Source organism: Rosa rugosa, chromosome 1 (assembly GCF_958449725.1).
Source record: "Rosa rugosa chromosome 1, drRosRugo1.1, whole genome shotgun sequence".
NCBI classification, from domain to species: Eukaryota; Viridiplantae; Streptophyta; class Magnoliopsida; order Rosales; family Rosaceae; genus Rosa; species Rosa rugosa.
The window spans coordinates 2,317,079-2,330,443 of NC_084820.1; the positions used below are offsets into that span (position 1 = coordinate 2,317,079).

Consider the following 13,365-nt stretch of genomic DNA (forward strand, 5'->3'; position numbering starts at 1 on the left):
CGCGTTAGGAGCGCCGCGTGTTCTTCAGCCTAACTGAAACCTGGGAATCCCATCCGGATTTCCAGAGACCAAAGACATGCGGATGGACCTGAGATTAGGCCATAAGACCTACCCAGGCATTGAGATTAAGCCATAAAACCTAAGAATTTGGGGTTGAGGCTGAGATCGTGAGGAGAGGATTTCAGAAACAGAAGGAAGAGAAGTAGGGTTTGTGAAACTATTACTGGGGAAGCCATATTTGCTTGAATTTTTATTCTCCAAAGTACAGGTATTTATAGGACCAACTTCAGTGGCCTCAACTGTGCGATGGGCAGTTGAAGTATTTTCAACACCATCAATAAGAGTCTTGTTGGAATTGAATGCAAGGATCTCGGAAATGAAGATAATTGAAAGCGCGTGGGAAGCGGGGCAATTTTCAAGGAGGTAATCGCTTTGTTTCGAGATTATCTTTTCAAACAGTTTCAACAGCAATAAAGGAAAATTAAACGCTAAACTGCCTAAAAATTTGAACATATATTTGGGCTAAGCAATGTGGGCTAAATATTTAAATTATTAATAATAATATTGTTCATACAAATATGGGCCTGGTACTGGAATACTAGAGGCCCAAAAGTCTCCGGCCTGCGTGGGTCAAGCGGAGAAAAAGCTCGTCCAGTCGAAAGCTAGCATCCGCAGCAGCTTGTGCGGCTTGTTGGGCTGCTACACGAGCTTGGGCCAGTTCTTGGGACAGCATCTCGAAGGCAGCAAGGGGTTGTTCTAATTGAGGCTCCGCATGGGCAAGCCTAGCAGTGACATCAGTCAACCGGGCCTGAAGAGCCTGAATCTGGGACCTCAGATGGTTCCTCTCGAGCGTCAGATCCCTGATGAGATTAGCCTGGTCACCCAAGAAATCACGCGCAGTGTCCGTTTGATGAGTAAGGGTCTGGTAGTGTGTTTCAGTCTGCCTGGCTTGCGCGTTCGCGACCGCCCTCTCATTGAGCCCTTGCGAGAGATTCTGCAGCAGCTGGTCAACCTCTTGAAATTGGTCTTCAGTGATAGCACCCTCGCGGAGAAGCACCCTCAGATACTCCAAAACTCTCGCGGGCGCGCCAGGAATCAGAATATCAGGACCCAAGAGGAGACGAAGGCCTTCTCTGGCATCATCTACGACCCCAGGTGGGGTCACTTCGAGCACACGAGCTAACCGTTCTAAAGTGGACAGAGTAGGTTGCTCAGCGACAGGGGCCTCAAGAGGCTCAGCGACAGGTGGTTCAGGAAGTTCTCCTATTTCCTCGACTTCAATGACTTGGGGGGCATGGGGAGCAGGTTCCTGACCAACCACATTGGGAACAGGTTCAGCAGGATCCTCGTCCGCTATTTCTCCGACTACCGCTTCCACGTTTGGACCCTAGAAAGAAACATCTTCAGAATGACCAAATCAAGGGTAAAGATAAAACATTTTTTGTTAAGAGAGGTACCTCTTCAACAGGTAGCTCGCGAAAATTTGCTGTTGGCACTGGGGCAATCTCACCGGAGGTTGGACCTGAATCAGGCACTATAATTCTAGGAGGAGAATTGGTTCCTCGCGGGAGGTATGAAGGAGCGACATCCTTTCTTCAACCTCAGGCGAGCCGTCATCTATGACTTGTGCTGGGACTACAACCAACTGCATGTTGTTTGCAGCATTGATCGCAGAGGGAGGGTCACCATTGGTTTCTTGGGCTTGTGTGCCAGACACACCCTCGCCGGCAGCGGAGGATCCTTCCCCAACTTGCCTCGAAAACCTACGACGAACCTGAAGCGGAGAGACGTTATAAAACCATACATAGCAAAACAAAGTATCAATGCTCACGTTAGAGGAGTATTACCAGTCGATCAGCGACTGGTTAATCTTCTGCCTATGGATTGGTCCGGAATTCAGCGCGACTGCGTTTGCGTGCTAGAGCAGCAGCAATCTGTCAGGATTTAAACAAAGTCAAATTAGAATTTGAGAAGGCTGCTAAAATATACGTTCTAAGAAGAGAATCCTTACAGTTTGAAGGTCATCATCATCAGAGGAAGAGTCCTCTACCTCAGGCTTGGTCAGTTTTGCTTTCTGTTTAGCGGCCGGAGAAACACCCACGGCGCGATTGCTTGAAGGCGGTGCGCGTCCCTGCTATAAACTTGGAGTTAAGGGAAAGAGTTGGAGGTAAAAATGATCAAGGAAACAACGAACAAGCTAAGGCAATTACCTGTGGAGGATGCTCGCGAATTACAATTCCAGCCTGAACCAAGCGCGGGGCTCGCGCGGGTCGCGGAGCCGGTTCGGGTGGTGGAGGTCTTGCTTCATCTTCATGAAAGCGAGCAAGTTCTTCAGTATCAGCGTCGTAAGGATATCTCAATTCTTCGAAGATGGTCGCGAAGAGTTCGTCATCCCTTTGCCTCCAGCAGTTAACAGATACTTCCTTCCACCATTGATCATAATCTTCGGCGGTCCCATCCACGGGGACGATGTTATCAACCCAGTCAGGGAAATCGACCAGTACAAGCATGCTTTGTTCTGGCGGAGGTCCATTTAAGGGGCCAATTTTGCGCCAAGAGGTATTGTAATTCCAGGCATCATAGAGGGGAAATGGCACCAATTGGATAAGACCAAATTGGCGAGCAAAATGGTTGGGAGCATAAAGCTCATAACTAAGTTCGTCAGCAGCGAGCCTAATGTCTGAACAAGAGATCGCGCAGCGAAAAGCCAAGCGCGCGCAACCACTATAATTAGGAGCCCCAGGAAGGAACCCATTTTCGAGAGGAGCGGGGAATCTCCTATTAAGTATTAGATCGCAGTAGGGCATCTCGTGCAGGAGGTACAAATATGAGAAACACTCAGAATAGGGTGGAGATATGTACCTCGCCTCGCGACAAAACCATTGACAAAGAAGGGCATCAGCCGGTGGTAGCAGTGAAATGTCATCGCGGCGGAAGAATGGAAAGTAAGTTTGAATCCAGAAATCAAGGATCCAAAAGGGGCAAGAAATGCTAGTCTCAAAAGGATGCATCGTGGCCTGGTACAGAGTACGGTAGAGGGCACCCAACACTGGTTGTCCTAACCCCACGCGGCGGCCGTTGTAGAGGGCCGTTGCCAGAAGAGTCCAGGCGCCAGTGGGCTTACAGGAAGAAGTACAAAATATGAACTTGCAGAGCCAATACTCCAGAAAAGCAATGCCACCAGTCGCATTGCGCTCTTTACGATAATAAGCCAGCCACCGCGGATAGGAGCCGCTATGAGCACTGCGACCAGTTTGGTCCATGGTTGATGTGAAGGTGTCAGAGTCGAATTGGCCATGCAGGTAGGGCTCGCCATCGATGGGCAATCCAGTAATGGTGAGGATATCCAACAATGTTATACTCATTTGGCCAAATCGAAAATCAAAAGTATTGGTAGCAGTATGCCAAAAGCAAAGGAAGGCAGCGAGTGGTGAGCGATTCCCACCGCGAGGAAGGCGAAAGCATAAATCGATAGTGTGGGTAATACCTGCCACGTTCCAGCGAGCCAAATCTCGTGCTCTTACTTCACGATACCAGGAAAGGTCATCTGCGCTAATTTTGGACGGCCAATGCCCTATTTTTGCCCGATGATTCTGCGCACCCCAACTACTGAAATCTGCAGGGGTCCTCCGGAGGACCTGAATGGGTCGACGGATGGGCAGGCTATAGAGGACGAGAGCGTCAGCGGGAATGGAATCTCTCGGTGCCGGACCCAGTCCGGCATGATGGTTTGGAAGCCTGAGAAGCAGAGGTCTCTGGACGGAAGTATGGATGCGGCAGCGGGCACCGATGTTGGTTCCCCAAGTGCGAGCGATGTTATCAGTAAGCTCTTCTTCCTGATCGATGATCACCTTCTTTGGGGGAGCCATTGCTGGGTTTCTTCAAAGTGGGTATGGAGCGAGAGGTTCTCTGGGTTTAGGAGACTGGAAGGGTTTCTGATGTGACAGGTCTGGAGTGGCTGCGGTATTTAAATAAAATATTTTGTGAGGGAAACGATGAGACGAAAGGACGTTTTCCCAAGCGAATAAACGCAACCTTCATTAATGACATCGTCTCGATCACCAGACGTGTCGTTTTAGTCCCCTTCAATCAGTTACATTTTCGTGGGCCTGATATCGGGGCCTGGGGGGCAATGTTTGAGCCCAAAAGTAATTTTGGCAAGATCCTTTAGTGGATTTAGCACAGCGGGCCGATACCTGCGGCCCAAAAATAAGCCTACTCGGGTTTGGGTTACAGCTTCACCCATTCCGTGATCCATAAGGAAAACGAAACTTTATTGGAGTCAGGTAGCGGAGATTGAATAGGAAACTTCAATCAATAATCCTTCTATGGCAAGGAGCAGTCGAAACCCTAGGTATATATACCAGGTTTCAAGGACGAATCAAGGACCTCTCTCAAATCAATCAATCCTAGCGATTACAAAGCCTCCCCGGAGCAAACCTTCAACCTCGTTGAAACCCGGTGACCGCGCGCCAGTCCCAGTCTCTCCAAGAGCCGACTGTCAGCATCACCAGATCAACCCGGCGACCGTACTTCCAGTCCCAGTCTCTCCAAGAGCCGACTGTCAGCATCACCAGATCAACCCGGCGACCGTACTTCCAGTCCCAGTCTCTCCAAGAGCCGACTGCCAGTGCCACTGCCACCGATACTACCAGCGAAGCAAGGGTAACGCCCTCGCAACCCAGCGAAGCTAAAGTCACGCTTTAGCAAACCCTGTGCTTTCTCCAAACTTCCCAGTGATTGCTCTGCTCAACCTACAACGTTGAGTATCGATTCGGTGACGCGAAGAGATCACACCCAAAGTCCTTATCCGTAAGGCAAGAAGTCCTTTCTCGGAAGGCATAGAGAAGAACCTTGTGGCGAGGTTGGTGCTCTCCTTGTCCACAACGCTTGAAGAAGAAGTCAGGTCAAGGGACTGCGTCGACGACTGCACCCCACGGTGCTGGCACGCCTGCGCACACGCTCAAAAGAGACAGGTTGCAAGCCAACTGGTTTCCGCATCAAACATTTTCCAAAATGTATTAATTGTTTGCCTTTTCTTTGGCAGAAAAGATAGAAATTAGCCATTGTAGCTTTTAAGGAACACCAACCATAAACAGAAAATCAAGTTTCTTTTAAGTAGTGACACCCTCACATCTATAGGGAAGCAAATGGTTTATAGTTTTTTCCATAGCTTTAGGGTTCAGGTCCATCCGGAAAAATTAATTGGTGATTAATGGTTTTCCTTTCCTTTAAAAGAACCGATTGAAATTAGCTGCATTTTGTTGTGAGAAGCACCTAACCATACTTTTTTATTATTATTTATCATCAGAAACCTAACCATACATAGAAGTGTAATTAAACAAATAATCAATAGCTCGACTATTATGAAACCAAAACTTTGGTAACGCCGTCGCCATACTTTTGATAGGAGAAACCAACTAGGTAACTCTGGTCATCACGAATAATAAAGGAGGAGTTATCCATTGGAAATTATTCTATACACCGACGGTGCAAGTGACCCAACCCTTATAAAATAATCTCAACCCTTGATATTTATTATCAACTTTATTTTTAATAAACAAAAAGTGTATTTAATGCAATCTAACCATTCATTTATGTTGGTGCAAGTGCACGGCGGTGCTCTGAATAACCATTCATCCATTGAGGTCCATATTAATCTTCAGCTAACTAATAGGAGGAGTCCATTGAGGTGCAGATGGAGCTCAAGGAACCTTCATTGGTTATTGAGTTTATGAGCCACAAAAAATTGAAGAAGTTCCTTTATTTTATAGGTGGCGTTTGCCCAAACTTCCTAAAAAAAAATATTTTTTTTTTCCGACAAAACTTCCTAAAAATATTAATGGTTTTCCTTTATCATTAATTGCAATAGACAGGCAGACCTCCATGTGCAGCACACTAGTTCTTGCCAGTAGTAAGTTGTCTGCCATTGTAGAAAGCTAGTCTAATCTACTATTGCCTGGAATTAGTCGACTAATGGGGAACCCCTACATTTAAAACTTTTGACTACATTTAAAACTATTGCCTGGAATTAGTCGACTAATGGGGAACCCCTACATTTAAAACTTTTCGAATCCCAACATTGTTCAGGTTATATCTGTACATCCCATTTAGAATAACAACATCAGTTCCTATCTGATAAGAATCATAAGATGCTGAAATGCTTCAGCATCCAAAAGCCGTGACCAAACGAGATGCTGATTCTCTTCTCAAACTATCTAATTCCGTCTTCTGCTAGATTTTGTTTGTCTTCTATTTTTGGCCGAAGAAGATTGCTTTGATGGTACAGGTAAGAGTGATCCCCCTTTGATATCATCGGAGTTCGTCATGTCATTCAGTGTTTTTTGGGCTCCAATATAGACAGTAAGATCTCTGATCTGTGACCAACATTATTTGAACTCGTTAAGAAGCCAACACTAATAAAGAAAGCACACAACTAGAAACTTGCAAGTGTAATACCTGTTCTTCCAGATCAAGTATCTTCTCGTCTCTTAACCTCATTGTTGTAGCTTCCCTAAAAGAACAAGTTAAATCTGAGTTCAACCCTGGGGCGAGAAAAATTTCAGTGCCTATATAAGAACTACATTGTCTGTCTGGCCCATTTAAGCACTATAATATACAAGGACTTCAGTTCTGATGGTTGGTTGGCAGGTAGGAAGAAATAAACAGACAAAGTTAAGGAGACTATTTCAGTTATATACACAACTTATCACCCTCATGGCATATCTTACAGCATTATCTATACTATTATTAAGAGGAGAGTTTGTTCTAACAATAAAAGATGCACATCTATCGATTAAAAAGACTAGGAGATAAGTACCTCTCTTCAATTTCCTTATATTTTGCACTCAAGGTTTGTTGCTCCTCGATGAGAGTTTGGTGAATCTAAGAACACAAACAGAAACATCAAAACAGGTGCAATATAGTAAATCACATAAAATAAACCGTCAGGAAAAGTTGTTATCAAATTCACTAAAACTTGAAATAATTTTCAAATGAGCCAATAGCACTCACGTGTGCAACAGCCTTTTTTTCCTCAAGAGATTTCTCCAGTTTACTTTGAATATCCTGTATCTTCAAATTTACAGCCTTCTCCAATGCTTCTGAAATTGAACTTTCAGCTTTACTTTTGGCCTCCATCAGTAGAGATTCATAGTACTGAATTCAAGGAACAAAAAAGAAAACACAAAGACAGGATAAAATACGCTGGACTAAACCATATAATTGGAAGTAACAGCACTTATATGAATCAAGAGGAAAAAAAAAACTAGTCTTGGATGATAATGTATACTTGTTATTCACCAACAGCCACATTTGTGGATCAGAAAGAATGGGTTATGGACGGGGAAGAAACCCTACCTGTCTTTGAGTCTCAAGCTGACTTGCAAGAAGTCGATTATACTCGTCAACAATCTGTTGTCAAATACAATATCTAAGGATGAGCTAATAGACATAAGAAAATGAAAATATGAATAGTACCAGCTAGAGTGAAATAAGAACATAGAGTGCCTTAACTAATAAAAACTGAGTCAGATAACTGTTAAGTTGAAAGCTCTCCCTTCTAGTAAATTTAAACATAAAGATTTGGAAATCTATAAGTTCAGAAGAATTCTTTTTGAAGGAAGTACATACAGTTTCAACTTTGCTACTATAGAGGGCTCCACTAATTCCAGAATCCTCACTACATTCACAACTGTCACAATCTCCTCCCAACTCTCGACAGTGAGAATTGACATCCGTTATTAGCTTGCCATCAACTTTTGATTGGTTCAGGCGGTGAACATAAGCATCACCAACATAATCCCAGATCTGCTGGCTCTTCAAGTCAAGAGAATAGCAATGCTGTGTATCCTCCGAGTGCCTAACAGCATGGCCTTCTTTATATCTTTATTGAAGAAAAAATAAATATCAATTATTCTCTACTGGTATTCTTTGGGGGACCGAAGTTATCAGAGTAAGAATAAAAAACAAAAAAACAAAAAAAACTACAGCATCTTTACCTTCCACACCCTACAAAACCACATATTACACAAACCCAAGGATTTTCCAATATTCCACAGACAGAGCAAGCTGGATTGTCATCCTGCTGTTGACACAATCGGCAAACCTGGGGACACAAATATTTTAGCAACTTTTTTCAACATAGTAGGAGAATCAAATTCCCTAATGTTGCCCGACGCCTAATCTATATGAGGGTACTGAAGGAGCCAATGCCATTTCAAGAAATATACGAACTGAAATTCAGAAACCCGAGACCATACCCTTGCATAGAAATGTTTCATTCTAATCTGCAAAGGAATCAGGACAACTATACATGTCTTTCCTTTGACCAAAGAATTACATCCATAAGTATGCCAGAAAGGAGGTTAGCATAGGTGCTTGTTTCAAGTTCATCCTTGCGATAGTACTACAGGCTAGGAAAAAACTTGGGGTTTCAAAACTCCTAAAAGAGTGGTCAAAAGAAAATGCTGCTTTTGATGTCTACTAACAAAATGGACTTTGTAACCTACCAACATCACCTTTGGGTAATTTAAAAATGTTCAACAATCTGCAAGGTCTAGAAATTCAACAAATGCAATGAATGGTCACATAGTGTAGTTCTGAAATAGAGAGCCAGCTCACCTGGCATATAACCAACTATGAACTACAACAATCTTAAACACATATAAAGTCTCACCTGGCATGACAAATAAGTCCATTTTGAGATACAAGGACATTGAAATGAATGGTCGCATAGTGTAGTTGCTATTCCACTTGTGTCCGCATCCAATCTCTCTAACATTTGAAACAAAATAATATCAGTATGGGGTACAAGAGTACTTCACTACACAAGAAATGAACAAAAACAAGGATAATACATCTTCATCCAAGGGAAGAATAAACAAAACCGTGACCTACCAAGGCAAACTGGGCAACTAGGCAGTTCGGTACATAAATCTGGAGGAGTCCCAGCTATTTCAGCTGAATCTGTGTAGTCCACTGAAGCCAGAAACAGTATATGGCACACCTCAGCCTGAAGAAAACATATATCAATCAAAAATCAGAACACATGAGCTCAAGATGAACAATGTACACAACTAAAACAGTAAGAGGAAAATGCTCATCGAACCTCGCCCGGCGAATACTTCTTCCCATTGAAACTGCCATAAAATGTATCTGTCTTCATCTCATCCATAAGCCTAATCACAACACTGTACCGATCTTCCATGGCATCGTTTCTAATCCAATTGAACACACAATAAGTTAGTCTATATCTACTCCACTCTAAAGCAAACACAAACCACAGATATCACTAAAACCCTAATTTTCAATTCCTAACACAAAAAAGCAACAAAATCGTTCAATATTCAAAATCGAAAAGGTTTAGATTCTCTCTGTGAAACGAAGAAAAGGTATACCTGATGAAGACGAGGTCGGCGACATGGTCGAGGCGGGGCTCGCAGAAGCGGATGAAGTCGTTGAAGGAGAGGTAGTTGGGGACGGCGACGACGAAGAGGAGAGTGGACTCGGCGCCGTGGCTCGGCAGCGACGAGTTTCCTCGTGTTCGAAAGAGGTGCGCGATTCCTCTCCGCTCGCTGAACCTAGGTTTTGATTGGGCGGCGGCGGCGACCTTGGCGGCGTAGATGGTGGTGAACTCGGCGTCTTCGAGGCTGACGGGGTGGTTGGTGTCCACTGAGTGGACTCGGAGGAAGAACATTGCGAATCGCTGAGTCGACTCGGCCGGGGAAGAGAGAGAGAGAGAGGCGACGGTGTTTGCGGTGGCTGCGATTGAAGAGAGAGAAAGATGGCGATCGTCGGCGGGAGGGAATAAGGCGGTTTCGGCTTTTCGGAATTCAGATATTGGCTTTATATATGTTTTGTTTGAAAAGCAACTATTTTTCGGAGTTGGATTTTCGTGTGAAATTGAAACTCTATATAACAAATTGGCCGAAAAGAAAATAAAAACTCTATAACAGAAAAAAAAAAAAAAAAAAAAAAAAGACTTCATTTATTTTGCTTTCGATGAATTCAAATGTTTTCGATGAATTCGAAAGTCTAAAGATTAGATTAAGCAACAGTTGAATTAATAGTTGAACTGATATGGAGTTAGTGTGTTATTGACTCAAATTGAATATCTCAGCAAATAATTATGGCTGCGTTTGAGAAAGCTTAAATTAAAAACAATGGAGAAACAATAGTTTTTTTTTTAAGCTAGAGTTCTTTTGAAGCCAAAAGCAAAAGCTCACTCGACCTAACTTATAGAAGCAGCTTATTTTATTGTAGCACTTTTAGTTTTAACTTAAGTAAAACACTTTGTCACTGTTTTTAGTACTATAGTATAAGCATTTTTCAAAATCTAATTTATCAAACACTCAACTATTTTATTTAACAGCTGCTTATTCTCATATCATAGCATAAATTCAAGCCAACTTATATTACAAGCACAACCGTACAAACCGGACCAATATGAAGATTCAAAGTTTGGTCTCGTATCACATCGTCTATGCTTATTAGTCCAACATAACTTACATTATTTTCAACTTTCAATTTGGCTATCATCGTTTAGTACATAACATATATAATTTCGAATCTCTTGATAAGATAGCATTCCACTATTCCAATTCATTGTCCGCTCTGATCAACGGTTTTCAAATTCATCGTATATCAGATTACACAAAAACTCATACATCAAATATGTGCAAAATCAAATTTTAGTTGTTAAATTACCTAAATTTGTAATCTAGAAAAGGGAAGTAAATCCACCCTAAATAATGACTATAGAGTAAAATAGTAAAACCCACTACCATAATTAAACCCATTTTTACTTTGCTTGGTATGATATATTATTAATTACAAAAAAAAACCTTTGCCTTGAAGATTCAACGTGCCACTGCCACATAAAAGTCCATAAAACGTCAAAAACCCCCGAAAAAACCCCAAAACAAGAAACAGTAAGCAAAACTTTTTACGCGCTTAGCTGCAGTCTCTGCAGACTCCTCAAATGCCGTCCTCTCTCGCTTAGCTTTGCCCCAAAGTCCAGAGACCCTCTTTCCCAATCACAGCCAACTCCGATCGTACGGACACCATCTCCGCCGTCCGAGACCCAACTCAGCAGATCACTGTAACTCTGCAGTACTCCAAAAAGCAGAGCCCAAGTTGAGGTAAGAATCGATTTGGAAATCTCGAATCTTTGTAGCAATGTCAACGAGCACCATTCGCAAGGCGATCGGTGCCGTGAAGGATCAGACCAGCATTAGCCTGGCGAAGGTGGCCGGCACGATCGCGCCGGACTTGGAAGTTCTGGTGGTGAAGGCCACCACCCACGACGAGGACCCGGCCGACGAGAAGTACATCCGGGAGATCGTCGGCCTGACGTCACACTCGCGCGGGTACGTGACGGCGGCGGTGGCGACGATTTCGAAGCGGCTGAGCAAAACCCACGACTGGATTGTGGCGCTGAAGGCTCTGATGCTGGTGCACAGGCTGCTGATCGACGGCCACGCGCTGTTCGAGGAGGAGGTTGTGTACGCGGCGAGGAGGGGGATGAGGGTTTTGAACATGGCGGAGTTTCGGGACGAGGCGCATTCGAATTCGTGGGATCATGCTGGGTTTGTGAGGTGTTATGGTATGTATTTGGATGAGAAGGCGGAGTTTGAGGTGGCGGAGAGGAAGTCGAGGGGTGTGGATAATAGATTTGAGGAGAAGGAGAGTGAGTTTGAGTATGGAATGAGGCGTGCGAGGTCGAGTGAGTCATTGGAGAGAAAAGAGGGCAAGAATAGTACTCCGCTTAGGGAAATGAGGCCGGAGAGAGTGTTGGGAAGGTTGAATGATTTGTTGAGGGTTCTCGACAGAGTTTTGGGTTGTAGGCCGGCGGGTATGGCCAAGACTAGTAGGTTGGTGATTGTTGCGCTTTATGGGGTTGTGAAGGAGAGTTTTAGGCTGTATGTGGAGATATGTGAGGCGTTGGGGGTTTTGTTGGATAGGTTTGGGGAGATGGAGTACGGGGATTGTGTCAAGGCGTTTGATGTTTATGTTAATGCGGCGAAGGTGATTGATGAGCTGTTGTTGTTTTATAATTGGTGCAAGGATATGGGGATTGCGAGGACGTCTGAGTACCCGGAGGTGCTGAGAATAACTGATAAGCTTTTGGGGACACTTGAGGGTTACTTGAAGGAGAAGACAAATAGGCCAAAGAGTACACCTGAGAGGGAGGAGAGGGTTTATGTTGATGAGGAGGTGAAACAGAATGTGAATGTGAATGTGAATGAGATCAAGGCTCTTCCTGCACCGGAGAGTTTCACTCCTAGTCCTCCTCCGCCAGCACCTGTTGCGCAGCCTAAGCCGGCTTCACAGCCTCAGAGGGTGACTGATGAGTTGGTGAATTTGAGGGATGATGGAGTTACAGTTGATGAGCAAGGAAACAAGTTGGCTTTGGCATTGTTCTCTGGACCTCCTACTACTGCTACTACTAATCCAAATGGGTCCTGGGAAGCGTTTGATTCAAATGGAGAGCCTGAAGTGACCTCAGCGTGGCAGACGCCGGCTGCTGACAGCGGTAAAGCAGATTGGGAGTTGGCATTGGTTGAAACAGCTAGTAATCTGTCGAAGCAGAAGGCTGATTTGGCTGGTGGTTTTGATCCTCTGCTATTGAATGGAATGTATGATCAAGGGACGGTGAGGCAGCATGTGAGCACCTCACAATTGAGTGGTGGGAGTGCAAGTAGTGTGGCAATGCCCTTGCCACCAGGCAAGGGTTCTACGCCGGTGTTGGCCCTGCCTGCACCGGATGGGACAGTGCAAGCTGTGGGACAGCAAGATCCTTTCGCTGCCTCCCTTACTGTACCACCTCCTTCATATGTTCAAATAGCCGACATGGAGAGGAAGCAACACTTGCTTACGCAGGAACAGCTTCTTTGGCAGCAATATGGAAAAGATGGGATGCAAGGGCAAGTGAGTTTGGCCAAGCTTTCCGGCGGGTCTGGTTACTATGGTCCTCAACCAATGATGCCTTATGGGATGCCGCAGCCAGGAGGTTACTACTATGCGCCCTATTAAAATTGGCGGCCATTTTCTTCATCACATACTGCAAATATCTACCTATAATATTTGGATTAAGCCTGTATACAGAGATACCATGCTTTACTTCATTTCTTTTACAAGATTTCTTGTACTACCTTCTGTTGTCTACCATTGTGTCTTTATTTCTGTACTATGGAGTGTGAACATTCCAGCTTTTGATATTATAAAATACTGATCCACTTGATCGTTATAAAGTTAAGCTTTCAAGTCCAAAATAATTACAGAAAATATTTTGGCGGGGATGAATCTAATTGGCAAGTGGGCAAAAAAGGGGTTCTGATTGCAATCCACATTTTGAAATTGGGG

The 13,365-nt window shown here is 44.1% G+C and overlaps 2 protein-coding genes across 3 annotated transcripts; one reads left to right on the top strand and one right to left on the bottom strand.

Annotated features, from left to right (window-relative positions):
* Positions 1-5,859: 5,859 nt before the first annotated feature.
* On the bottom strand, positions 5,860-9,884 carry LOC133709966 (BRAP2 RING ZnF UBP domain-containing protein 1). 2 transcript variants are annotated; one of them, XR_009846411.1, is made up of 12 exons: positions 9,399-9,884; positions 9,110-9,218; positions 8,899-9,013; positions 8,678-8,775; positions 8,001-8,107; positions 7,633-7,885; positions 7,360-7,413; positions 7,015-7,158; positions 6,821-6,885; positions 6,460-6,514; positions 6,067-6,377; positions 5,860-6,006 (listed from the first exon to the last, which is right to left on the bottom strand). XR_009846411.1 is itself a non-coding variant. In XM_062135931.1 (11 exons), the coding sequence occupies exons 1-11, from the start codon at positions 9,695-9,697 to the stop codon at positions 6,219-6,221; spliced, it is 1,458 nt and encodes a 485-aa protein (XP_061991915.1). In that variant the 5' UTR covers positions 9,698-9,884; the 3' UTR covers positions 6,032-6,218. The 2 variants fall into 2 exon arrangements, 1 of the variants encoding a protein (XP_061991915.1); XM_062135931.1 differs by lacking the exon at positions 5,860-6,006 and having other exon boundaries at positions 6,032-6,377.
* Positions 9,885-10,911: 1,027 nt separating this feature from the next.
* LOC133709975 (probable clathrin assembly protein At4g32285) lies at positions 10,912-13,258 on the top strand. The gene has a single exon (XM_062135945.1). The coding sequence runs from the start codon at positions 11,179-11,181 to the stop codon at positions 13,033-13,035; it is 1,857 nt and encodes a 618-aa protein (XP_061991929.1). The 5' UTR covers positions 10,912-11,178; the 3' UTR covers positions 13,036-13,258.
* The last annotated feature ends 107 nt before the right edge of the window (positions 13,259-13,365 follow it).